This window comes from Ahaetulla prasina, chromosome 10, assembly GCF_028640845.1.
Source record: "Ahaetulla prasina isolate Xishuangbanna chromosome 10, ASM2864084v1, whole genome shotgun sequence".
In the NCBI taxonomy this organism is placed as follows: domain Eukaryota; kingdom Metazoa; phylum Chordata; class Lepidosauria; order Squamata; family Colubridae; genus Ahaetulla; species Ahaetulla prasina.
The window spans coordinates 3,556,298-3,584,023 of NC_080548.1; the positions used below are offsets into that span (position 1 = coordinate 3,556,298).

The window sequence follows — 27,726 nt, forward strand, 5'->3', positions numbered from 1 at the left end:
AGCTGTAGAAGGCATCCCTCCTTGAAAGGGCTGAGTATCACTTGAGGAGAACCACCAATATTTTGATTGTGGTGCCACCACTGCACGTGGACTTTCCACAGAAGATCGACCAGGCTTTGCCTACCCCGCTCCCTTCTTACAAAATAGTATTTAGAGGACCCAGATGGTTGGGGGCCGTAGGCTGACTGTAGGTGGCTTAGAGAGGGTTGTAAAGCACTATGAAGCGGTATACGTCCAAATTCTATTATTTAGCAATAGGACTATATACCGCCCCATAGCACTCTCTGGGAGCTTAGTGTCAAAGCATTATTTGCATATTCCCCAACAATTTGGTCTTCACTCTCCTGACTTCAGAAAGCTGGAACCTGAAGCCCGTTAAGATTTAACTCCTGACTGTGGGCAGAATTGGTCTCCAATACTGCATTCTAACCGCTGCACCACCAGGGCTCCTGTTAATATTCCTCGTTCCATCCCACCTTGAAAGGTTCTGCAGTTCAGCAGATCTTTAGGGTTTAAACACTCTTTCGTGTCAGTTATTTTGGGGAAACGGCTTGTGTAAATTGCTTCTTACCTTCAGCTGATAGAAGTCGTCTGTCCCATCCTTTCTTGCCAAGCACTGAACAATGCTAGGCACTGAGGAGTTGCCCAAACGTGGGCCTGGGAACATAAAAATAGAACATCTGCCCTGTCAGCCTATCCCCAGAAGCTCCCTCTCTGCCCAGCAAGATGTGTTTTTCCCTAAGCCACAGAGATGGCCAATAGGAAGCGGAAATGGAGATGGCCTAATGTGCCTCCCCAGCTCAGCACAAGAGCAGGAGTGTGCCAGGGCCATTTGCTCTGGAACTGGAGCCAGAAGCCTCACACACAAACAAAAGTGTAAACGCTGAGAAAGTGCAACTCAAGATAAATTGGGTACCCTTTCAACATTTGTGGCCCACCTTTTCTGGATGAGCTAGCTGCACTGGGGTACTAAGGACAATTATGCTAGTAGTGACCACAGCGGAAAGGGATTCAAAATTGCATCTCGGCTCCTCATACCATCTGGTGATGAAAAGAGGCTGGGATACTTCTAAGGAGTTCTGCAGTGCTGCAGCCTGGCTGAATATATGGTCTGTCGGGGACCAGGAATTTCATCCTGTTTGGTGGCAGAACTCATTATGCAAAGGAAGCCTTCTGCATGCCTGACGATCTTTCCGTACAGTCTCCCAGGGGGCAAGAATCCCTTCTTACTCACCAAGAATGAAAGGCCCGGCTCTTTTGGTGCTACTGCCGGAAATCCCTGGGCAGAGGACCTTGGCTGATGTTTCCCCACCACCTCTATCGGGGGCTCGTCGCTTCATTCTGAGCTCTGCAAAGGAAAGGCAGACACTGCTTTAAGCTCAATTCACTTTCTCAAAGGGCTTTTCCTCTCACCACTACCTTTTTGTACCACACAGAAGAAACTCATAGATTTGCACACCGTTTCTTGCTAACGGCTGACTTTGGGAGAAGGGGGCAAAGAGCTGTTGCCTAGGAGGCAACCGGAGAAGACTGGCAGGAGGCCCCAGTAGCTTATAATGGTCAGAGTGAGAAAGGTAGGAAGGACCCAATGCACGAGGTCTCCCTCCCCTCACTGCATTCCAAAGATGATTTCAGCCAAGTGATTGTGAACCATTTCAGGCCCCAGGCACCCAGGGCTGCCCACCCATGGCAGAAGCCCCAAGAGGAACAGGGGAAGTACTACTAAAGCCATTGAATGTGCGGAACGGATGAACTCCTCCTTTTGGGAGACTTCCGCTGGTCTCCACTTATCAGCAGGCTTGAAACGCCAGCTGCGACCAATGCTGCTACAGCCAACAGAAATTGAGGAGACCCACCCCAATGGCAGGGGGCTGAAGGAATCTCCCCAAAGGCTGTGATACTTCAACCAAGAGGGCCATGAGCTCATGGAAGAGCTTGCCAGTCTCCGTACCAAAGACTCCTGGGGAGAAAGGCAAGGAAAGCTTTGGCTTGGAAAGAACACATACAAACAGCCTCATACGCTAATCGGCCAGTCTGAGGACACCGGTGCACAAAAAGATTGCCTGTGTAATCTCTTCTAAGGACTTCATTGTGGCAACAAAATGCACCAGGCAGAGCACAAGAGCATCACCTGCAGAAAAATGATACCCAGGCACACATATGCACATTGAACCCTAAAGCACAAAGATCACCATCCTAGGAATACTCAGTTTAATGGAGTAGTGTTTTGGAGGCCTGGCAAAACCCAAGAGCTTGCAAGGAATAGCGGATCTGATCACTGCTCCAAAGTCACCAAGGGCAGCTGAGCAAGGGCACCGAAGGCAGGAGTTCAGGTTGCGGTGCTTTGATAGCTTCTTCTCAGCCCTCATGTGGGACACCACCACAATGAGGCGTAGTCTCAGCCCTTCTAATCTCTGAATGTAATTCTTTAGGGACAGAAAAGACACAGCTGAGTTCTATACGAGTGCCTGCACGAGACAGCAATGACCCAAACGTATGCCGGATATTCTCCAAGTTTGGATCTCTGCTCTGGGTCTGGTTGTGCCTAACAAATGCAAACATTTGCTTTGTTGTATGGCCCACAGCCAAGATGCAAAGCTCATTTGCTACTGATCTGCAACTCACACTTGTCTTGTTTCGTCTTAGCTTTCGCCTGATTGGAAAAAACAGTCCACAACTGGTTTAATTGTGACTTTCTTCTAGCCAGCTCGGCTTTTGGAGCAGGTTCAGTCTCATCGTACATCTGTTGTGCACTGACAATAAAGACTTGAATTGGAGGTTCATAAGGCCGAGGATAACGGTCGGTGCAAGAATGGGCCGCGGTTCGGCTCCAAGGCAGCGGCAGCGGCAGCAGAAATGCGGAGTGCTCCAAGATTTCAAACCAGCTTTCCACCCTGTTTGATCATGTGTGGAAAATGAGTTTTCCCCCTGGATTTACGGGTTTCCCAGCATCATCAGAGGCACCTTCTCTGGAAGAAGAACGGGACCCCTGGCCCCACCCGTTTGCTTTGCATTCTGTTTGGAGGGCAAACTTCCCTGGAGAGCTACAATTCCAGCAATCAAGCCCCTGGCCTGAATCAGGGCCTTCAGAGACAATGTAGAAAGCAGTAGAGCCACGAGGCAAGTAAGGGACCTATTCAGAGAAAGAATGAGAGAGACGGGGAGGGGGGGGGAGGGGGGAAGGGAAGCAGGGAAAAGGAAGGCTCCCTCCAGCTCACCAATACCAATGCGATTTGCATTCCCCCCCCCCATTTTTCCATCCTGGCAAAATGTGGCTACTTCTTCCCCCCAGTTGCACCCATTGCTCCTTTTCTCCCTTCTCTCTTTTTTAAGGATCATCTCACGAGCTTCCCGCCACCATGGCTCTCTCGCTCTTCTCCTTCCTCAATCCTTCCCTTCTTTCATCAGGCTGCTTTCTGCTTTCATCCTCAGCAATTCTGTCTGACTCATTCCTTCTTCCATGGGGGTTTTGGAGTTTGATTCCTATTCCTTCCTCAGCTCCTTGCTCAGCTCTCTCTCCTGTTCGATCACATGCCCTCCTTAGGAGTTCCTTCCCACTTGTTCCTCTCCTGACATACAGTCAGTGGTGGGATTCAGCCGGTTCTCCCCCGTTTGCTAGAACCGGTTGTTAATTGTATGAGCAGTTCCGGGAACCGGCTGAATTGCCTCGGCCTGGCCCCACCTCCTGACCTCCCTTGCCTGGCCCCGCCTGGCCCTTCCCCTCCTGAGGGTCCCCCCCCCGAGAAAACATCTGTCTCAAGATCCCATAGACCATTTTAGCTCAGGCAGAGGAATTTCCCGCCGGTTCCCTCTCTCCGCAAAGCGCAGGAATTGCAGAAAGGCTGCCTAGCCCAGAACGGGGCTTCCTCAAACTTCGGAATTGGGAGCGTCCAGAAAGAACAGGAGGACCGATAGGAATTCTCCCTTCGGCAGCATAATCGGTCTCCGGGCAGAGTTTCCCTTGACTTCAGCCAATGCTGGAGAGAGTTCCGCGCGGTTCTTCAGGTCAAGACCCGCCCCCCTCTCTCTCTCCGCAGAACTCTCTCTCTCCTCCTTCAGGTGAAGTCCCAGAGGACTCTGCCCGGAGACCGATGACGCTCAAGCAGGGAGAATTCCCATTGGTGCTGCCGCTAGCTCTGGCCCTTCCCACCTCCAAAGTCCGAGATCAACGCTTCCTCCCCCCAATTCAGAACCCCCGTTGCTCTTCTGGGGCTGGAAGAAGCATCTGGCCGGGACGGACCGAAGGACACGGGGACACACACACACACACACACACACACACACACTTCCTTTCACAAGGGCACCCCGTAGCCAGGGATTACTTGGGGCTTCACAGAAACCCCCCTAATCCGAAGGGAAGCTACGGAAAGCCCTCCGCTCATCCAGGAAGAGGCGGAGAGGATCTGCAGGGATCTAATCCTGCCGGCTCTCTCGGGAAAGGCGCCGCTACGCTTTGCCGAAGAAAACCGCGATTTCCTTCCTTTAAACACGCGTCTTTCTCTCTTCTTCAGAATGTCTGGACGAGTCAGCCCCTTTGGATTTGAACCCCCATTGTGTCGGAATCTCTTTCTTTCTTTCTTTCTTTCTTTCTTTCTTTCTTTCTTCCTCCCTCCCTCCCTCCCTCCCTTTCTTTATGTGGGTCAGGACCCCTCTTTTCCGCGGAAAGCAGCCCCCAATGAAGATCCCCGGAATAACGTTTGGCCGTTTCTCCTCCGCTTTCTGCTCCTTTCTTCGGAGAACTTCGGTATCTTCACGATAAAGATCTCCTGTGATATCCGTCGTTTCCCACTTCTCCTGTTAAGTCTCACTCCTTCCTTCCTTCCTTCCCCACCAGTTGTGGGGGAGAAAGTCCATGGGGAGGGGGGGATCTGGCAGCCCCTCTTAGGATCTCAAACTGATGTCCCCCCCCCCATGCATTCCTTCCAAGGTCCTTTTGGCTGGAGGGGCAGACAGGAGCCAACTGGCCTGGCTTTTCCAGAGGGCTCTGTGGATGGAAGCCTCCCTGGTGCTTCCTATACCCCTTGACAACCTCCTTCTAAATGTCGGTTTTCCAGTCATGAAAAAGAGCCTGGAGTGTGTTAGTTGGAGGCCAGTTTGACATTCCTTTGAAAGACTCTTTGAATCTTGTGCTGCACAAAAGGTCCATTTCTATTGGGAAGGAAAGTTGGGTCCTGCCAGCCAGAGGTTTCTGATTCGGCCATGACTAAGGGAATTACAGGGTGGGTGTGTTCTTTTGATGCTTCAGATGATCGGGAGCCTCTTAGAGCCCGACTTTGACTGTTTTTACTACTTTTATTCATTTTTCAACACTACACTGTTGCCCTGACTGGTAGATGCTCTCAGGACAAACGACGAAAAATATATACCATCCTCATTCTGATACTGTTAAGTCGGCTATTCGCTATAACCGTAACTCAGATCATAAGATTTGTACTGTCCATGGTATGAGTCAAATGTACAGAAAGATAAGTGAGGGCATCTGGGCATCAGGCGCTGAATTATCCGAAACCTCTCCCCCCCACCCCCGACCACCACATGCTCTAAAGGAAGACATTCCCCAAAACTAAAACTTGATATCCATTTTTATACTTAAAATGCTCATTAGGGCACAGAACCGGTTGTTCAATTATTTGAATCCCACCACTGCATACAGTCCCCCTCGCCTCATAGTTCCATTGAACCAAGTGGACAGATGCATCCTCAGCAGCCTTTTCTTTTCACATTCCATCAGACCAGAGGCCACAATGGTTAGTCAATATTCTCCGAAGGTATTCGGATCAATGGTTAAATTCAGATTTTTACTATTTAGCTATAACCCGCCAAAAAATAATTCCATTTTTCCTATCAAGCGTAACATTCTGTAAAAAGAGGCAATCCACATCCAAAGAGCTATGCTTTCTGTGCACAAAATGACAGCCAGGCAGCTTTAGGGATCGGTTGGGTGGCTTCCTAGAGACCTTTGTCTGGCATAGGGGTAGGTCACCAAAGTGGAGGGCCGGTGGGTGCCCTTTAATAAGGGAGGCAGGTCATCTCCTTGGGGATTCTGGTGCCTTTATGACTTCATCCTTGCAGGCTATAGGGTCAGTTACTGAGAGTTCTCAGTCATCAGAGTGAAGATGCCTTCCTGGAGGGCAGATGCTCTTCAGTGGGGCTCCTGCACTCTGGGGAACCTGCCCTCTTTTGGAAGCCAACGCTTAGGGGGTAAGTGAGGCTGAGAGATTAGGCGAGGGTGGGGGCGATGGTGAAAGGGAGAGGGTGAGGTTGAGGTTGAGGGAGAGGGTGATAGGGAGGGTGAGGTTAAGAATCAGGACCAGGAGGTGGGGTAGAGGGTGGGGAAGGGGAAGACAAAATAAATGTTAAAAAGGGGAGGGGGAGGGGAGGAGAGAGGAAGGGAGGGATAGCCAGGGACTGAGGGGGAACAGAATGGGGCGGAAAGGGAGGGGGAGGGAGGAGGAAGGGTGTATGAAGGGGGGGAGGAGAGAGAAGAGAATGGAAGAAGAAGGATAGGTAGGGACAATTAGGAAGGGGGGAATTCTAATTTTTTCATCCATGCAGGTTATCAGAGGTAAGTGAAGTAGGAGGCGGAGAGGGAGGAGTAGCAACTGTAGGGGAGAATGGGGGAGGGGAAAGGTGGGACAGTTAGGAAGGGGGGAATTAAAGGGCTGCCCTATAATAAGGGAGGCAGGTCATCTCCTTGGGGATTCTGGTGGCTTTATGACTTCATCCTTGCAGGCTAAAGGGTCAGTTACTGAGAGTTCTCAGTCATCAGAGTGAAGATGCCTTCCTGGAGGGCAGATGCTCTTCAGTGGGGCTCCTGCACTCTTTGGTAGCCAACGCTTAGGGGTAAGTGAGGCTGAGAGATTGGGCGAGGTGGGGGCGATGGTGAAAGGGAGAGGTGAGGTTGAAGGAGAGGTGAGGGTGAGGTTGAGGGAGAGGTGAGGTTAAAATCAGAACCAAGGGGTGGGGAGAGGGTGGGAAGGGAAGACAAAATAAATTTTATTTTGAGGGGGATAGGGAGGAGTAGCCGCTGTAGGGGGGGGGAAGTGGAGAGGAGGAGGGAGGGACAATTAGGAAGGGGGGATTTCTAATCTTTTCACCCATGCAGGTTATCAGAGGTAAGTGAAGTATGAGGAGGAGGGGTATGGAGGAGTAGCCACTGTAGGGAGGGAGGGGAGGGAGGGAGGGGCAATTAGGAAGGGGATTTCTAATCTTTAATCCATGCAGGTTATCAGAGGTAAGTGAAGTAGGAGGGGAGGGGATAGGGAGGAGTAGCCACTTTAGGGAGGGAGGGGAGGGAGGGAGGAGTGGAATTAGGAAGGGGGGAATTCTAATCTTTTCATTCATGCAGGTTATCAGAGGTAAGTGAAGTAGGAGGGGGAGGGGGATTGGGAGGAGTAGCCACTGTAGGGGAGGAAGGGGGAGGGGGAGGGAGGGGCAATTAAGAAGGGGGGAATTCTAATCTTTTCATTCATGCAGGTTATCAGAGGTAAGTGAGAGGAGGGGACATGGAGAAGGTAATAGGAAGAGAAGGGGGATAGGAGGGGAAAGGGCTCGGTAGTAGGAAGGGAGGGAGGGGATAGGCAATAGGAAGGGAGAAGAATAGGTAGTAGTATGGGAGGGAGGGGCAATTAGGAAGGGGGATAGGTAGTAAATGTGAGAGGGGGATGTAATAGGAATGGAATAGAGGACAGGTAGGAGCAAGGGGAATGGATAGGAAGGGGAGGGTGATACGTAGTAGGAAGGGGGGGATAGGTAGTATCCCCTTCCTACTACGTATCACCCTCCTTCCTACTACGTATCACCCTCCTTCCTACTACCTAACCGCATCTCTAACCCCTCCTTCCTACTACCTATCCTCCCATACCACTCGCCATCTCCTCCCTTACTACTACCTATCCCTTCCTCCTTCCTATCCTCCCTTCCTATCCCCCTCCCATACCACTCGCTATCTCCCTCCCCTTACTACCTATTCCCTTACTACTACCTATTCCGCCCCTTACTACCTATTCCCTTACTACCTATCCTCCTTCCTACTACGTATCACCCTCCCTTCCTACTCCTTATCCCCTTCCTACTACCTATCCTCCTTCCTATCCTCCCTTCCTACTACCTATTCCCTCCTTCTTACTACCTATTCCTTACTACCTATCCCCACCCCTTATACTACTTATTCTCCTTCCTACTCCTTATCCCCTTCCTACTACCTATCCCCTTCCCCTCTCCTCCCCTCCCTATGTACTCCTCTTCCCTTCCCAACTATCCCTACCCTGCCTACCTATTCCCTCTCCTTCCTACTACCTATCTCCATCCCTAACCCCTCCTTCCTACTCCTTAACCCATTCCTTCCTACTACCTATCCTCCCTTCCTACTACCTAACCGCATCTCTAACCCCTCCCTTCCTACCTATCCACTCCATTTCCACCTACGTATTTCCCACCCCTTACTGCCTATTCCTCCTTCTTACTACCTATCCCCTTCCCCTCTCCTCCCCTCTCCCCTTCCTGCTACCTATCCCTTCCTACTACCTATCCCCTCCCTTCCTACTACCTATCCCCTCCCTTCCTACTCCTTATCCCCTTCCTATTACCAATCCCCCTCCCCTTCCTACTACCTAGCGTCCTCCCCTCCCTATGTACTCCTCTTTCCCCTTCCCAACTGTCATCTCCCCTTTATCTATTCCCCTCCCCTTCCTACTACCAGGGGTGCCTTGCTCCCGGTTTTTGTTTTTGGTTTTTTTTGTAATTTGTTTTTATTTTATAGACAAACAAACACGCTTCTGGTTCTTGCCTGCAGCATTTTTTTTTTATCCAAGATGTCGCCGCCGAAGACTGCCTCGGTGAAATGCTCTCTAATGGTTTCTTTATTTCTAATTATTCCCTGAGACTCACTACGGATATCCTACTATCATTAAGTGTTGTATCTTGATGAAGGTATCTTTTCTTTTATGTACCCTGAGAGCATATGCATCAAGACGAATTCCTTCTGTGTCCAATCACACTTGGCCAAAGAAATTCTATTCTGTTTTATTCTCTTCTGTTCTGTTCTGATCCACTTAGAAGTGTGTTCAGGTACCGCTAGCTGGTTTAGCTTACTTAGAAGAATGTCTGGAATGATGGGGTTGAATGCTGAACTAAAGTCTACAGAGAGGACCCTTGCCTAAGTCTTTGGAGATTCAAGATGTTGTAGGATGTAATGCAGAGCCATAATGCAGAGCATCATCTGTTGATCTATTTGCTCGGTATGCCGGATTCGTGATGGTTTTCAAGGGGGGCAGCACTAGCCTTTCAAAGGTTTTCATAGCTACAGATGTTAGAGCAACTGGTCTGTAGTCGTTCAGTTCCTTGATGGTGGGCTTCTTTGGCACTGGGATGATAATAGAGCGTTTGAAGCAAGCAGGAACATAGCCCATCTCTTATGATTTATTGAAGATATGGGTGAAGAGGGGGGCCAATTAATCAGCACAGACTTTTAAGCAAGAAGGAGTTATCTTGACAAAAGCTTTTCCTGGCTTTTGGAGGCTCCAGTGACGTCACCGCTCCTGCCGGGTGCTCTAACAGGGCACTCCGCGTTAGAAGATCGTAAACGTCAGTGAAACAGTATAAATCACTGTTCACTGAGCTTAGCATACCCTTTGGGCATAAGAGGGTTATGCAGAGTTGTGGAAAAGTGGTAGATCTAGACAGGGGGTTTGCTCTTAAGAGCGAATTTTCCTGGATTTATGATCCCACCGAACTCCACTATCTCCAACTTCAAACGCGCTCCTGTTTTGTTTCAGGAAAAAGGAGTAGGGGGTCATTTCTGCTCAAAAGGACTTATTAAATTGATTGATTTTCTAAGCAGACGGGAATTTCACAAGCGTTCGATCTTTTGATGTAGAATCAACACGGCAAGTATACCGACTCCCTTTTTGAAACCTGAAACCTTTCTTTGTCTCTGATTAATTGACTTTTAAAATGGTGTCTGAAAGTGAAAGTAAAATTTTTTAGTACAACAAAGTAGCGTTATTTGTGGATTGTTACAAACGGAGTTCTCTTATACTGAAAGGAGTAAAGGAAAGTTGTTAAGTTTAAATTCCTGATTCTTTTGAAGACAGAATGGCAGCTAAACCTTTAAAGCCTTCTGGAAGAAGGGGATCTGAACCAAGTCTTGAGGATATATTGAAAGTACAATTAAAACTTTCTGAAGATAGGCAAAAAGAGATGATGGAGAATTTTAATGCAAAAATAAGAGAAGATATTCTCATGGCAGTTCAAGGATTGAGTAAAAAAATTGAGGGATTGGAAGAGGAAATGCAACAGATCTCTCAGTTAAATAAGCATTTAGAAGACAAAATGAAAGGTGTTCAGAAAAAAGTGGATCAAAATGAAGATCAGGTTGTGATATTACAATATAAACTTATGGAAGGAGCTCTTAGAATCCGTGGTATGCAAGAACAGCGAGGAGAAGACTTAAGAAAATTATATCAGAAGCATTGGCTGAATTTATTGAAGTGGAACCCCAAGAGGTAGCTTACCAAATTGATAAAATATATAGAGTTAACTCCTGGATCGCAAGACAGAGAAAGCTTCCTCGGGACATTGTGGTTTATTTTGTGAAAAGGACTATGAGAAATCAGATTCTGCAAGTTTCATATCAGACAACTTTAAAAATTGGAGAACAGGAGCGGAAGGTGCTGAAAGAGATTCCTTCCAAGATGTTAAGAGATAGGAAGGAATTTGTTTTTTTTACACAAGAACTTAAAAAACATCAGATTCAATTCAGATGGGAGGTGCCAGTTGGACTGACAGTATTTTATCAAGGAAGGAGATATAGAATTGACACTGTTTTAAAGGCAAAGGATTTTCTTTCTACAGTTTTGAAAGTCGAAATAGAAGTGATAGAAAAACTTCAAGAGATTCAAGAAGGCGTGGTGATCCAAGAGCCTTCATTGCTGCCAGCATCAGAGGAACCACAAGAGCAAAGGGTGAAAAGAGGAGCTCTTAAGCGTAAAGAAGAGCAACAGTCTCAAAGTAAAAGTCAGGATCCCAGTATGGAAGCTGTGGGAGGAGCTAGACGGAAGATACTGGAGGAGGATCTTCCGTTGTTTGCTTCAAAGCTTCAGGAGGCCAGTAATGGCAAATAGAATTTTGTCATGGAATGTTAATGGCTTGAATTCAGCTCAGAAAAGAAGGAAAATATTTCACTACTTGAAACAATTTTAAAATGATGTGATTTGCCTGCAAGAGACACATATAAAATTATCAGACCAAAAATACTTAATTAACTCAAAATTAGGTAAACATTTTGTTGCATCAGCTTTGGAAAAGAAGCATGGAATTGTTGTATATATCAGGAAGGATATACCAGCTAAGTTAATTGAGGCAGATATTCAAAGAAGATTTATTGCTGTTGAACTGGTGATAGATGCAAAAAAGACTTTGCTGATAGGTATTTATGCACCTAATCAGCAACAAGAAAAGTTTTATAAAATGTTACACGAGAGGTTGATCCTCTGGGATTATAGTTCGTTTATTTTATTAGGAGACTGGAATGGAGTAATTGATACAAGAAGTGATAAGAGAACCTCTTCCAAGAAGATACCTATACATGCAAAACTACCAAAATCCTTTTTTGAAATGATGGAAGACTTTGAGTTTAGAGATATATGGAGGTTACGGAATCCAGATGAGAGAGATTTTACTTTTTTTCCCGATAGGCACCAATCTTTCTCACGTATTGATTTTATTTTAATTTCTAATGACTTGCCTTCTAGGGTGAAGAAAATGAAGATATTTCCGAGGTGTTTAACTGACCATAGCCCAGTATGGATGGAATTATTACAAGGGAAAAAAGGTGGTAGAACATGGAGGTTGAATGAAAATCTGTTTAGATATGAGGATAATGTAAATTATTGTAAGAAACAGTTGAAAGAATTTTTTGATTTTAATATGCACAAAGGGACATCTATAGGAACTGTGTGGGAGGCGAGTAAAGCTTTTATTAGAGGGATATTGATTTACTTGGACAATAGGCAAAGGAATAATAAACAAAGGCAGCGTAGGTACTTGGAAGAAGAAATTCAAAGGAAGCAACAGTTATTAATTCAAAATCCACAAGATCACAAACTTAAAGAGGCTATAAAAATATTACAGAGTCAATTTAATATGTTAATGGCAGACCAGGTGGCAACGAATATACAATATGCTAAACATAATACCTTTTGTAATGCAAATAAACCTGGGAGATGGTTGGCATATAACTTAAGGAAAAAACAGAAAGCACGTGTCATACAAAAAATAGAATATAAAGGCAAAGAGATATATCAACAGGATAAAATTAAAAAGGCATTCTCAGAATTTTACACTGCTCTATATGCAAAAGACAAAATATTGAATAGGGACATTTAGGATTATTTGAAAGATTATAAGGTTAATATTCTAACATTAGAACAGAGGGAGGAGCTGAATCGGCCGATAGCTACTGGAGAAATAGTGGAGGCAATTAAACAATTAAAAATGGGGAAAACCCCTGGTACAGATGGTCTTACAGCAAGTTATTATAAAAAAATACAGGATGAAATATTAGGCCCACTTAAAGAATTATTTAATCAGATACAACTAGGAGTGGGAATACCCCCGTCATGGAAAACATCTTTTATTTCACTGATACCAAAAGAGGAGCAAGATTGCTCTAAACCCGGTAACTACAGGCCGATTTCACTTTTAAATAATGATTATAAGATTTTTGTAAAAATAATAGCAAATAGATTAATGTTAGTTTTACAACAAAGAATTCATACTGATCAATCTGGTTTTATAAAAGGGAGGCAGATGAGGAATAATGTTAGACAGATTATTAATATATTGGAATATTTGGAAAAGAAGAATACTTCAGCAGCACTTATTTTTTTGGATGCAGAGAAAGCCTTTGATCGATTGCATTGGGATTTTTTATTTAAATTAATAGAGAAAATGCAATTTGGAGATTGTTTTGTTAGAATAATTAAAGCGATTTATGGAGAGCAAACAGCTCAGATTATAATAAATGGTAGTTTGACAGAAGTTATTAAGATTGCGAAAGGAACGAGACAGGGATGTCCCTTATCACCACTATTGTTTGTTTTGACTCTGGAACCATTATTAGATAAAATACGAGAATTAACGAAAATAGAGGGAATTAAGATTAGACAATATGAGTACAAAGTTAGAGCTTTTGCAGATGATGTAGTGGTTACTTTATCAAATCCTATAAATTCAAGTAGATTTTTGTTGGAAGTAATTGATAAATATGGAAAGGTATCAGGATTTAAAATAAATCAGAATAAAACAAAAGTGATAATTAAAAATATGTCTATACAACAGAAACAAAAACTAGAGGAAATGACAGGATTTGAGGTGGTAAAAAAGATTAAATACTTAGGGGTTTATATTAGCTCATCGAACAAGAAACTTTATAAGAATAATTATGACTTGCTATGGCAAAAAGTTCAGAATGATATGAGTGTCTGGAAAAAATTGCAGTTATCGCTATTGGGAAGGATTGCGGCTATTAAAATGAATGTGTTACCTAGATTTTTGTTTCTGTTCCAGATGATACCAATAATTAAAAAGGATAAAAATTTGGAAGATTGGCAGATTGGGATTAATAAATTTATATGGCAGGGTAAAAAGGCGAGGGTTAAAATGAAAATAATACAGGACTCACGGGAAAGAGGTGGCTTAAAAATGCCTAACTTTAAACTATATTATGAAGCAGTAGCCCTTTCAGTAATAAGTGACTGGTTTAATTTAACGGAGGAAAGAATTTTGAATATAGAAGGTTATGACTTGTTTTATGGATGGCATGCGTATTTATTTTATGAAAAAAAAGTGGATAGGGCTTTTAAGAATCATGTGTTGAGAAGTGCTCTTTTGCGGGTCTGGAAAAAAATATTCTTATAAATTAGATTATAAGATTCCTATATGGGCGAGCCCCAGACATGCAATAGAGAATATAAATATAGAACAGAAACAGGAAATGATTACTTATAAAGAACTTTTGTATGCTGAAGGAGGTAGATTGCAATTAAAATCATTACAGGTATTAAATGAAGAAGGGAGGAATTATACTTGGTTTCAATATGGGCAAATAAGTGCTAGATGGAAAGAAGATCAAAAAATTGGTATAATGCAAAGGGAGGAAAATTTAATAAAGCAAATTAGAAATCAGACCCAGGAGCATATAAAGAGATTGTATAATGTGTTGCTTGAAATAGATTCGGAAAAGGATTTGGTAAAAGACTGTATGATAAAATGGGCACAGAATATTCAGGAACCAATAATGTTGGAAACATGGGAGAAAATCTGGGTTAGAAATGTTAAGTTTACACAAGCACAGAATTTAAGGGAAAATTTTTATAAGATGTTTTATAGATGGCACTTAGATCCCAAAAAATTATCACGTATGTATCCTAATATCCAAGCGAAATGTTGGAGGTGTGATTGTGATGACGCTACATATTTTCATATTTGGTGGACTTGCAAGAAAATTAAGGTCTTTTGGATAAGAATTTGGTGGATTATTCAAAATGTACTGAAGAAGAAGATAAAGTTCCTGCCACAATTTTTCCTTTTGGGAATTATAACGGATTGTACAGGGATTGAGACTAAACTGATTCTGAATTTAATAACAGCAGCAAGACTGTTGATTGGACAATACTGGAAGAAAGAAGAGGTACCTACAATAGAAGAATGGATACTGAAAGTCATTAATTTGGCTGAGATGGCTAAAATCTCAGCTTTTTTAAAAGACAATACGCAGGAAAGATATTTAATTGAATGGAAAAAATGGATTGATTATCTACAAAATAGATATCAGATTAAGAAATATCAGATTGCCTTTGAATAATTAGAAAGTTATTTTATGTAATGGGAGGGGTTGGGAGATGAAAAGCTTTGGATGTGGTTAATTGGATTGGAAGGGAAAATTTTATTCTATGTTTGGTTTATGTATAACAATACCTTGTGATTGACCCGGGAAGCCGGGGGGGGGGGGAAGGGGGTTTTTTGGGAGGGAGGGGGGAAAAAAGGGGGGGAAATGTCTTTGTTTTTTTTAAAACTCTTTCAATAAAAAAAAAAGCTTTTCCTGGCTTTTGTCTGTGAAATAGGTCTTGCACTTCCTTTTCTGTGATCACTAGGGGTCGGGAACCCAATGGGATGGGGTCAGTTGTAGGAGGTTTGGCTGTTGTTGATGTGTCTGAGATGGGGGTTGTGGAGATAGGTGGCTGTAGTTTCCATTCAAACCTGCAGTAAAACACGTTCAGGTCATCTGCTAGTTGTTGATTTCCTTCAGCCTGGGAAGGAGGTTTGTCATAACCAGTGATATTTTTAAAAGTTTTCCACACGTTTGCTGGTTCATTTGTTGAGAACAGATTCTTTAGCTTTTCAGAGTAGCTTCTTTTTGCTGCTCTGATCTCCCTTGTTAATACATTTCTGGCCTGATTGAACAGCATTTTATCTCCTTTTCTGTAGGCTTCCTTTCTGGAACGACATAGCTGCTTAAGTTTAGCTGTGAACCAAGGTTTGTTGTTACTGTATATTTGCAAGTTCCTGGTCAGTACACATAGGTATTCACAGACGCTGACATATGATGTTACAGTACTTGTGAGTTCCTCTAAGTCTGCAGAGGTACTTTCAAAAACATTCCAATCAGTGCAGTCAAGGCAAGCCTGTAGCTTTAACTTTGCCTTCTCGGTCTAGGTCTTCACTGATTTAATTGTTGGTTTTGTGGTTTTAAGTCTTTGCCTGTAAGGACGTACAAGGTGAATCATGCAATGATCAGAGTGTCCCACAGCCGCTCGTGGTAACGATTGATAAGCATCTTTTCGTGTTGTGTAGCAATGGTCTAAAGTATTCTTGCCTCTAGTGGGACAATTGACATGCTAAAAGTATTTTGGTAGCTCTTTCCTTAAGTTTGCTTTGTTTAGATCTCCCAAAATAATGGCCAGTGAATCGGGGGATTTGGTTTCAGCCGCCATAATCGGGTCAGCTAGAGTTCTTAATGCCTTGTTTACACAGGCTTGTGGAGGGACATAAACAGCAATTAGTACAAATGAGGAGAACTCGCGTGGATAGTAAAATGGTTTACAGTTGATAAGTAAAGACTCTTAAGAGAGAGAGTCACAGAATTTATATATTATAGTTATATCCTGAGACCAGCTCTTGTTAATATAAGCATAAACCTCCTCCCTTCTTTTTACCTGATGATTCTGCAATTTTGTCTGCTCTAGGTATCTGAAACCCTGGAATTTGCATGCTGTTATCATCGATATCATCATGTAACCAGGCTTCAATAAAGCATAGGGCAGCTGCGCTGTGAAAATCAGAGTTGCATCTGTTTAAAAGGGGTATTTCATCCATCTTGTTCGCAAGTGAACGTAAATTTGTCAGGAAGATTGAAGGCAGAGCAGTTCTATTTCCCCTCTTCCTTAGCTTGTTTAAAATTCCCGCCCTTTTACCTCTCCTTCTCCGTTTCCTCCCTTTGGTTTTTTTGGTAATCCATAGCTTCTTCCTGTGTTTACAATCTCCTCCACGTTTGTAAAGACGGGGTGGGGGTGAGGTGAGATCACAGAAAGCTGCTCCTTAAAGAAACATTGCTTAATTCTTAGCAGATGGCCTTGTGAGTATGAAATCCGTAGTGAGTCACAGAGAATCATAAAACATAAAGAAACCATTAGAGAGCATTTCACGGAGGCAGCCTTCGGTGGCACCATCTTGGATCAAAAAAAAAAATGCTGCAGATAAGAACAAGAAGCTTGTTTGTTTCTCTATAAAATAAAATAAAAATTACAAAAAAAGAAAAAAAGAACCGGGAGCAATGCACCTCTGGTAGTAGGAAGGGGAGGGGAAGAGGTAGGAAGTTGAGAGATGGTTGGGAAGGGGAGGGAGGAATACATAGGGAGGGGAGGGGGCAATGTAATAGGAAGGGGAGAGGGATAAGTAGTAGGAAGGGAGGGAAGAGGAAGGAAGGAGAGGGGCTAGGAAGGGAGGGCTTAGATAGGAAGGAGGGGGATAGTATGAAGGGAGGGAATAGGAAGGAAGGAGGGGGATAGGTAGTAGGAAGGGAGGATAGGTAGGAAGGGGCATAGGAGGAAGAAGATGGGGCTAAGTAAGAAGAAGGGGTAGGTAGTAAGGGGTGGAGAATAGGTAGGAGAAGGGAGATAGGTAAGTAGGAAGTAGTAGGGATAGGTAACAGGAAGGGGCATAGAAGGAAGAGGAGGGGAAGGGATAGGTATTAAGGCGGAGGGAATAGGTAGTAGGAAGGGGATAAGTAGGAGGAAGAAAGATAGATAGTAAGGGGTGGGGAATAGGTAGGAGGAAATATAGGGGATAGGTAGGAAGGGAGGAGATTGGTAAGGAAGGGGCATAGGAGGAAGAGAAGAGGATAAGTAGTAGGAAGGAGAGAGATAGGTAAGTAGGAAGTAGTAGGGATAGGTAGGAAGGAGAGTGGTTAGAGATGGGGTTAGTTGGTAGGAAGGGAGGGATAGGTAGGAAGGGAGGGGATAGGTAGGAGGAAGAGAGAAGGTTAGGAAGGAAGGCGGATGGGTAGGAAGCGGAGATGAGACATAGGAGGAAAGGGGATAGATAGGCAGGGGATAAGTAGGAGGAAGGAAGGGTGTTAGGGATGGGGATAGGTAGGAAGGAGAGGGATTAGGTAGGAAGGGAGGGATAGTTGGGAAGGGACGGAATACGGAAGGAGGGGATAGGTAGTAGGAAGGCGATAGGGAGTAGGAAGGCGATAGGGAGTAGGAAGGCGATAGGGAGTAGGAAGGGAGGAGAATAAGTAGTAAGGGGTGTGGGATAGGTAGGAGGAAGAAAGATAGATAGTAAGGGGTGGAGAATAGGTAGGAAGGGGCATAGGAGGAAGAAAGATAGATAGTAAGGGGTGGGGAATAGGTAGGAAGGGAGGGCTTAGATAGGAAGGGAGGGATAGTTGGGAAGGGAGGATAGGTAGGAAGGAGAGGGGCTAGGAAGGGAGGGAAGAGGTAGGAAGTTGAGAGATGGTTGGGAAGGAGGTTTGTCATAACCAGTGATATTTTTAAAAGTTTTCCACACGTTTGCTGGTTCATTTGTTGAGAACAGATTCTTTAGCTTTTCAGAGTAGCTTCTTTTTGCTGCTCTGATCTCCCTTGTTAATACATTTCTGGCCTGATTGAACAGCATTTTATCTCCTTTTCTGTAGGCTTCCTTTCTGGAACGACATAGCTGCTTAAGTTTAGCTGTGAACCAAGGTTTGTTGTTACTGTATATTTGCAAGTTCCTGGTCAGTACACATAGGTATTCACAGACGCTGACATATGATGTTACAGTACTTGTGAGTTCCTCTAAGTCTGCAGAGGTACTTTCAAAAACATTCCAATCAGTGCAGTCAAGGCAAGCCTGTAGCTTTAACTTTGCCTTCTCGGTCTAGGTCTTCACTGATTTAATTGTTGGTTTTGTGGTTTTAAGTCTTTGCCTGTAAGGACGTACAAGGTGAATCATGCAATGATCAGAGTGTCCCACAGCCGCTCGTGGTAACGATTGATAAGCATCTTTTCGTGTTGTGTAGCAATGGTCTAAAGTATTCTTGCCTCTAGTGGGACAATTGACATGCTAAAAGTATTTTGGTAGCTCTTTCCTTAAGTTTGCTTTGTTTAGATCTCCCAAAATAATGGCCAGTGAATCGGGGGATTTGGTTTCAGCCGCCATAATCGGGTCAGCTAGAGTTCTTAATGCCTTGTTTACACAGGCTTGTGGAGGGACATAAACAGCAATTAGTACAAATGAGGAGAACTCGCGTGGATAGTAAAATGGTTTACAGTTGATAAGTAAAGACTCTTAAGAGAGAGAGTCACAGAATTTATATATTATAGTTATATCCTGAGACCAGCTCTTGTTAATATAAGCATAAACCTCCTCCCTTCTTTTTACCTGATGATTCTGCAATTTTGTCTGCTCTAGGTATCTGAAACCCTGGAATTTGCATGCTGTTATCATCGATATCATCATGTAACCAGGCTTCAATAAAGCATAGGGCAGCTGCGCTGTGAAAATCAGAGTTGCATCTGTTTAAAAGGGGTATTTCATCCATCTTGTTCGCAAGTGAACGTAAATTTGTCAGGAAGATTGAAGGCAGAGCAGTTCTATTTCCCCTCTTCCTTAGCTTGTTTAAAATTCCGCCTTTTACCTCTCCTTCTCCGTTTCCTCCCTTCCTACTCCTTAACCCATTCCTTCCAAGGTCCTTTTGGCTGGAGGGGCAGACAGGAGCCAACTGGCCTGGCTTTTCCAGAGGGCTCTGTGGATGGAAGCCTCCCTGGTGCTTCCTATACCCCTTGACAACCTCCTTCTAAATGTGGGTTTTCCAGTCATGAAAAAGAGCCTGGAGTGTGTTAGTTGGAGGCCAGTTTGACATTCCTTTGAAAGACTCTCTGAATCTTGTGCTGCACAAAAGGTCCATTTCTATTGGGAAGGATTGCTATTAAAATGAATGTGTTACCTAGATTTTTGTTTCTCTATAAAATAAAATAAAAATTACAAAAAGAAAAAAGAACTGGGAGCAATGCACCTCTGGTAGTAGGAAGGGAGGGAAGAGGTAGGAAGTTGAGAGATGGTTGGGAAGGGAGGAGGAATACATAGGAGGAGGGGCAATGTAATAGGAAGGGAGAGGATAAGTAGTAGGAAGGGAGGGAAGAGGAAGGAAGGAGAGGGGCTAGGAAGGGAGGGCTTAGATAGGAAGGGAGAGATAGGTAATAGGAAGGGAGGGGATAGTATGAAGGGAGGGATAGGTAGGAAGGGGCATAGGAGGAAGAAGATGGGGCTAAGTAAGAAGAAGGGGTAGGTAGTAAGGGGTGGAGAATAGCTAGGAGAAGGGAGATAGGTAAGTAGGAAGTAGTAGGGATAGGTAGCAGGAAGGGAGGGCTTAGATAGGAAGGAGGAAGGGATAGGTATTAAGGCGGAGGGAATAGGTAGTAGGAAGGGGATAAGTAGGAGGAAGAAAGATAGATAGTAAGGGGTGGGGAATAGGTAGGAGGAAATATAGGGGATAGGTAGGAAGGGAGGAGATTGGTAAGGAAGGGGCATAGGAGGAAGAGAAGAGGATAAGTAGTAGGAAGGAGGGAATAGGTAGGAGGAAGGGTGAAGGTGATAGGTAGTAGGAAGGAGAGTGGTTAGAGATGGGGTTAGTTGGTAGGAAGGAAGGCGGATGGGTAGGAAGGGAGGGGATAGGGAGTAGGAAGGAGGGAATAGGTAGTAGGAAGGAGGAAGGAAGGCGGATAGGTAGGAAGCGGAGATGAGACATAGGAGGAAAGGGATAGATAGGCAGGGGATAAGTAGGAGGAAGGAAGGGTGTTAGGGATGGGGATAGGTAGTAGGAAGGAGAGGATTAGGTAGGAAGGAGGGATAGTTGGGAAGGGACGGAATACGGAAGGAGGAGAGTGAGTAGGGAGGAGGAGGGGATAGGTAGTAGGAAGGAGGAAATATAGGGGATAGGTAGGAAGCGGAGATGAGACATAGGAGGAAGAGAGAGAGTCACAGAATTTATATATTATAGTTATATCCTGAGACCAGCTCTTGTTAATATAAGCATAAACCTCCTCCCTTCTTTTTACCTGATGATTCTGCAATTTTGTCTGCTCTAGGTATCTGAAACCCTGGAATTTGCATGCTGTTATCATCGATATCATCATGTAACCAGGCTTCAATAAAGCATAGGGCAGCTGCGCTGTGAAAATCAGAGTTGCATCTGTTTAAAAGGGGTATTTCATCCATCTTGTTCGCAAGTGAACGTAAATTTGTCAGGAAGATTGAAGGCAGAGCAGTTCTATTTCCCCTCTTCCTTAGCTTGTTTAAAATTCCGCCTTTTACCTCTCCTTCTCCGTTTCCTCCCTTCTTTTTACCTGATGATTCTGCAATTTTGTCTGCTCTAGGTATCTGAAACCCTGGAATTTGCATGCTGTTATCATCGATATCATCATGTAACCAGGCTTCAATAAAGCATAGGGCAGCTGCGCTGTGAAAATCAGAGTTGCATCTGTTTAAAAGGGGTATTTCATCCATCTTGTTCGCAAGTGAACATAAATTTGTCAGGAAGATTGAAGGCAGAGCAGTTCTATTTCCCTCTTCCTTAGCTTGTTTAAAATTCCGCCTTTTACCTCTCCTTCTCCGTTTCCTCCCTTCTTTTTACCTGATGATTCTGCAATTTTGTCTGCTCTAGGTATCTGAAACCCTGGAATTTGCATGCTGTTATCATCGATATCATCATGTAACCAGGCTTCAATAAAGCATAGGGCAGCTGCGCTGTGAAAATCAGAGTTGCATCTGTTTAAAAGGGGTATTTCATCCATCTTGTTCGCAAGTGAACGTAAATTTGTCAGGAAGATTGAAGGCAGAGCAGTTCTATTTCCCCTCTTCCTTAGCTTGTTTAAAATTCCGCCTTTTACCTCTCCTTCTCCGTTTCCTCCCTTCTTTTTACCTGATGATTCTGCAATTTTGTCTGCTCTAGGTATCTGAAACCCTGGAATTTGCATGCTGTTATCATCGATATCATCATGTAACCAGGCTTCAATAAAGCATAGGGCAGCTGCGCTGTGAAAATCAGAGTTGCATCTGTTTAAAAGGGGTATTTCATCCATCTTGTTCGCAAGTGAACGTAAATTTGTCAGGAAGATTGAAGGCAGAGCAGTTCTATTTCCCTCTTCCTTAGCTTGTTTAAAATTCCGCCTTTTACCTCTCCTTCTCCGTTTCCTCCCTTCTTTTTACCTGATGATTCTGCAATTTTGTCTGGTCTAGGTATCTGAAACCCTGGAATTTGCATGCTGTTATCATCGATATCATCATGTAACCAGGCTTCAATAAAGCATAGGGCAGCTGCGCTGTGAAAATCAGAGTTGCATCTGTTTAAAAGGGGTATTTCATCCATCTTGTTCGCAAGTGAACGTAAATTTGTCAGGAAGATTGAAGGCAGAGCAGTTCTATTTCCCTCTTCCTTAGCTTGTTTAAAATTCCGCCTTTTACCTCTCCTTCTCCGTTTCCTCCCTTCTTTTTACCTGATGATTCTGCAATTTTGTCTGCTCTAGGTATCTGAAACCCTGGAATTTGCATGCTGTTATCATCGATATCATCATGTAACCAGGCTTCAATAAAGCATAGGGCAGCTGCGCTGTGAAAATCAGAGTTGCATCTGTTTAAAAGGGGTATTTCATCCATCTTGTTCGCAAGTGAACGTAAATTTGTCAGGAAGATTGAAGGCAGAGCAGTTCTATTTCCCCTCTTCCTTAGCTTGTTTAAAATTCCGCCTTTTACCTCTCCTTCTCCGTTTCCTCCCTTCCTACTCCTATCCCCTCCCTTCTTTTTACCTGATGATTCTGCAATTTTGTCTGCTCTAGGTATCTGAAACCCTGGAATTTGCATGCTGTTATCATCGATATCATCATGTAACCAGGCTTCAATAAAGCATAGGGCAGCTGCGCTGTGAAAATCAGAGTTGCATCTGTTTAAAAGGGGTATTTCATCCATCTTGTTCGCAAGTGAACGTAAATTTGTCAGGAAGATTGAAGGCAGAGCAGTTCTATTTCCCTCTTCCTTAGCTTGTTTAAAATTCCGCCTTTTACCTCTCCTTCTCCGTTTCCTCCCTTCTTTTTACCTGATGATTCTGCAATTTTGTCTGCTCTAGGTATCTGAAACCCTGGAATTTGCATGCTGTTATCATCGATATCATCATGTAACCAGGCTTCAATAAAGCATAGGGCAGCTGTGCTGTGAAAATCAGAGTTGCATCTGTTTAAAAGGGTATTTCATCCATCTTGTTCGCAAGTGAACGTAAATTTGTCAGGAAGATTGAAGGCAGAGCAGTTCTATTTCCCTCTTCCTTAGCTTGTTTAAAATTCCGCCTTTTACCTCTCCTTCTCCGTTTCCTCCCTTCTTTTTACCTGATGATTCTGCAATTTTGTCTGCTCTAGGTATCTGAAACCCTGGAATTTGCATGCTGTTATCATCGATATCATCATGTAACCAGGCTTCAATAAAGCATAGGGCAGCTGCGCTGTGAAAATCAGAGTTGCATCTGTTTAAAAGGGGTATTTCATCCATCTTGTTCGCAAGTGAACGTAAATTTGTCAGGAAGATTGAAGGCAGAGCAGTTCTATTTCCCCTCTTCCTTAGCTTGTTTAAAATTCCCGCCCTTTTACCTCTCCTTCTCCGTTTCCTCCCTTTGGTTTTTTTGGTAATCCATAGCTTCTTCCTGTGTTTACAATCTCCTCCACGTTTGTAAAGACGGGGTGGGGGTGAGGTGAGATCACAGAAAGCTGCTCCTTAAAGAAACATTGCTTAATTCTTAGCAGATGGCCTTGTGAGTATGAAATCCGTAGTGAGTCACAGAGAATCATAAAACATAAAGAAACCATTAGAGAGCATTTCACGGAGGCAGCCTTCGGTGGCACCATCTTGGATCAAAAAAAAAAATGCTGCAGATAAGAACAAGAAGCTTGTTTGTTTCTCTATAAAATAAAAATTACAAAAAGAAAAAAGAACCGGGAGCAATGCACCTCTGGTAGTAGGAAGGGGTTGCGATAGTAGGAGGAAGGAAGGAGAGTGGTTAGAGATGAGGTTAGGTAGTAGGAGGAAGGAAGGAGAGTGGTTAGAGATGGGGTTAGGTAGTAGGAAGGGGTTGCGATAGGTAGCAGGAAGGGAGGAGATAGGTAGGAAGCGGAGGGTGAGACATAGGAGGAAGGGTGAAGGTGATAGGTAGTAGTAAGGGGTGTGGGATAGGTAGTAGTAAGGGGTGTGGGATAGGTAGTAGGAAGGAGGAAATAGGTAGGAAGGGCCAGGGGATAAGTAGGAAGGAGGAAGGAAGGCGGATAGGTAGGAGGAAATAGGTAGGAATGGGCTAGGGATAGGTATTAAGGCGGAGGGAATAGGTAGGAAGGAGAGTGGTTAGAGATGGGGTTAGTTGGTAGGAAGGGGTTGCGATAGTAGGAGGAGGATACATAATAGGAATGGAATAATGGAGAGGTAGGAGAAAGGGAATGGATAGGAAGGAGAGTGGTTAGAGATGGGGTTAGTTGGTAGGAAGGGGTTGCGATAGTAGGAGGAGGATAGGTAGTAGTAAGGGGTGTGGGATAGGTAGGAATGGGCTAGGGATAGGTATTAAGGCGGAGGGAATAGGTAGGAGAAGGGAGATAGGTAAGTAGGAAGTAGTAGGGATAGGTAGTAGGAAGGAGAGTGGTTAGAGATGGGGTTAGTTGGTAGGAAGGGCCAGGGGATAAGTAGTAGGAAGGGCCAGGGGATAAGTAGGAAGGAGAGGATTAGGTAGGAAGGGCCAGGGGATAAGTAGGAAGTAGTAGGGATAGGTTGGGAGAGTGGTTAGAGATGGGGTTAGTTGGTAGGAAGGAGAGGATTAGGTAGGAAGGGACGGGATAGGTAGTAAGGGGAGCGGAATAGGTAGTAGGAAGGAGGAGAACTCGTGGATAGTAAAATGGTTTACAGTTGATAAGTAAAGACTCTTAAGAGAGAGTCACAGAATTTATATATTATAGTTATATCCTGAGACCAGCTCTTGTTAATATAAGCATGAGCAAGTTTTGAGAAATTGCTTATGTGCAAAAATATCAACATAGGTAAGTCTGGCTAATTGTTATCATGTAAGCAGAAATCTGTTTGATGCCAAGGTTACAAAGATGTTTGCCAGTAAATGTAACAACACCTATGAGATAGCCACAGAACATTCCTTCTCTGATAAGGTCAACTTCACAGAGCTTCAAAGAAGTTTGCTCCTACACACAATTATATGAGATTTATTAGTATGTAGTCAGGATGTCTCAAGATGTATTTCTGTTTGCTGTACCACGAGGCAAAAGCAGAGAACAAAGAACCACTTCATGGTAAAACTCCTCCCAAGAATCATGATCTTTCTCCCAAAATCATAGGCTTGTGGATGTGCTTGCAGTCACGTGTTCACGTGTTGAATATATGCTAATATAACCTCCCTGCTTACCTTTGTAACCACCCATTTTACCTATACAATAAAAGAGTTTGTCTCGGGCTAGCTCGGGCTTGCTCACCGAGGAGAATTGAACTCTCCGTCCGGTGCGGATTGGCGGACGATCCTGGCCGCGAGAAAAGCCACAACTGGTGACCCGTGATTTGATCCCTGGTCCTGGTTGTTCGCCTTGATGCCCCATACTTTCGCCAGTGAGGCATTCCAGTCAGACTTAGTGAGTATGGAGAAAGGGTTGTCGAGCCCCAGGTCGCGCACCTCCAAAAACTTGGAGACCTTATCTTGGCTTCAAAAATTATTTGCATGAACCATGGCAAACCTTTACTCTCAATTTCAGGGAATGATCTAGTCAAATTGTTGAAATTCATTTGGCAAAAATATCCCACTTATCCCCCTTCAGGGGATAATACATCTAAAAATGGGCGCATATTGAAATATTTAAATGACCCCCCTAAAGCCAATCATGATTTGATTGTAACTTGTCAAGTAATTGTTATTAGCCTGGAGATTTATGAAAAGGCTATCAGAGATTCGAGCGATGCCATGGCGCTCAACGCTGCATCTCCACCTCCATACGAGGATGCCTCCACGCAGCAAAAATCTCTTGAGGTAAAATGTTCCAACATTGCCTCTTTAATTGATTTCAAAATGGTTAAAGATCTTAAAAGGGCAGTGGCAGAATATGGGATTCAGAGTCCTATACCAGGGTTTGCTTAATTCCATGGCCAATGGTCATGAATTGATTCGGAAGATTGGAAAAATATTGCCTCTATGCTTCTTTCCTCTCAATCTGATTTTTGAATCTGTTTGGCGGCAAGGTAAGAGTGGCGGTGGCCTGAACCTCCGCCGGCATCACCGCTGACCATCTTCTAGGGGTGCTGACACCATTGCATTGCAAGCTGCTTCCCCGCCCTGTTCCTCCACTTAATGCCATAATCTTATCTGCCTTTCAAAGTGGATGACCCAAGTCATCCTCTCCTTTGCTTCTATCCGCCAGAAACCCAATGAGTTGTATTCTGATTTCATTGAAAATTCTCCAACCTTTTCGTTCTTTGTTCCCTTCTTTTCTTGTGTATCATTATATGGATGACATTCTTGTCGCTGCGCCTGGGCCCCCAGGGACAGTCAAACAGCAATTGCCAAAACTCTTACCCACCCTTCAGGAGGGTGGGCTTACTTTTGCCCCCACAAAAAATCAATCCCACCCCTTTCTCTTATTTAGATATACGGTTCTCAGGTCAGCGCCCAATGTGCCAACCTCTACCTTTCAAACAAGCCCACTTTAGTTCAGCTACAGCAATACTTGGGGACACTGAATTGGATTCTCTTACACAGCTCTAACCACTGCTCAATTATCTCCACTGTTCACAGCCCTCACACAAGGCTCTCAACCATCAGACCGTATACAACTGACCGATCAACAAACGCATGCCATGCATCAAGTCAATCGAACCCTAAAACACATATGGGTAGACAGACATGCCCCTAACATCCCATTTGGCATGCTCATTGTCAACACTGTAATGCTCCTACTGGGGCATTAGTTCAAAAGGAGGAGAACTTCTAATCCTAGAATGGTTTCATCTTCCTCACACTTCACGCACTTCTTTAACTTCAAAGCCTACACAATTAGCGCAGCTCATTACAAAGATTAGATCTAGGAGTAACCTCGCTGGAATAGAACCATCTATTTTATATGTTCCTTTTCTTTGTCTATTTGGGAATCTTTGTTGTCTGTTTCTGATGAATTGCACTTGCACTTGCCGAATGGCCAGGAGAAGTCTCCTGCCATCCGCCTCAGACCCATGACTGCTACTTCTAAGAACCATTCCTTTCTCCTGAATTCTCTCTCCCCAACCACTACCTAATGCCTCACTGTCTTTGCTGATGGCAGCAAGTCTTATGGTGCCTGTGCTTGGCAGAAAGGTGGTCAGTGGTACACTAAAATTACTCCTCCTCAAAATCTGCCCAGAGAGCAGAACTCTTTGCTTCTATATTGGCTTTTCAAAACTTTTCTGATGAACCTTTCAATCTCATCTTAGACAGTCTATATGTCACTCAAATTATTAGCTCTCTCTATGAGTCATATCTGGCTCCTCCTCGATGCAGAACTGCTATCTTTGTTTCTCAAACTACAAACACTCATTTCATCAAACAAAAGCTATTAAAAAAATACCATTTCTTCCAAGCCTCTGCTATTGTCCATCAATTTCCCTACTTGCAGCCAGGCCAAGGTAACTCTCTGGGGTCAACCCCAGAGGAACAGTGGCTGTCAACTTTGGCAAATGGATGTTACTCAATATCCATCCTTTGCTCCATGGAAATTTTACATGTATCAGTGGATACCTTCTCAGGCTTCATCATGGCCACCCCACAAAGGGGAGAAGCCACTAAACATGTAATCAATCATTGTATTCGGACCTTTGCATCGCTGGGATGCCCAAAAGAACTAAAAACAGATAATGGTCCTGCCTACACCAGTGCTGCATTTGCAGACTTCTGGACGGTGGAACATTACTCATAAATTCGGAATTCCATACAACAACCAAGGTCAAGCTCTGGTAGAACGCGCCAACCAGACATTAAAAACAGCCCTTGACCGATACACCAAACAACAGGGGGAAAATGCCCCTGGTCTCCCAGCAGTGCAATATACCTTGAATCGTTGTTTATATGTGTTGAATTTTTTAAACTTAACTGACAAACCGCAGAGCGACATTTTTCCCCCCCCCCATCTG

The 27,726-nt window shown here is 44.1% G+C and overlaps 1 protein-coding gene across 1 annotated transcript in view; it reads right to left on the reverse strand.

The window, feature by feature from the left end:
* Positions 1–506: 506 nt before the first annotated feature.
* Positions 507–27,726, reverse strand: part of LOC131204617 (serine/threonine-protein kinase 40-like) — a 117,355-nt gene continuing 90,135 nt past the window's right edge. The window contains exons 4-5 of the mRNA XM_058196052.1: positions 1,235–1,348; positions 507–657 (exon numbers count right to left, since the gene is read on the reverse strand). Coding sequence (XP_058052035.1) covers positions 1,337–1,348 — 12 coding nt within the window. The 3' untranslated portion in view covers positions 507–657; positions 1,235–1,336. The remainder of the gene's footprint in view (positions 658–1,234; positions 1,349–27,726) is intronic.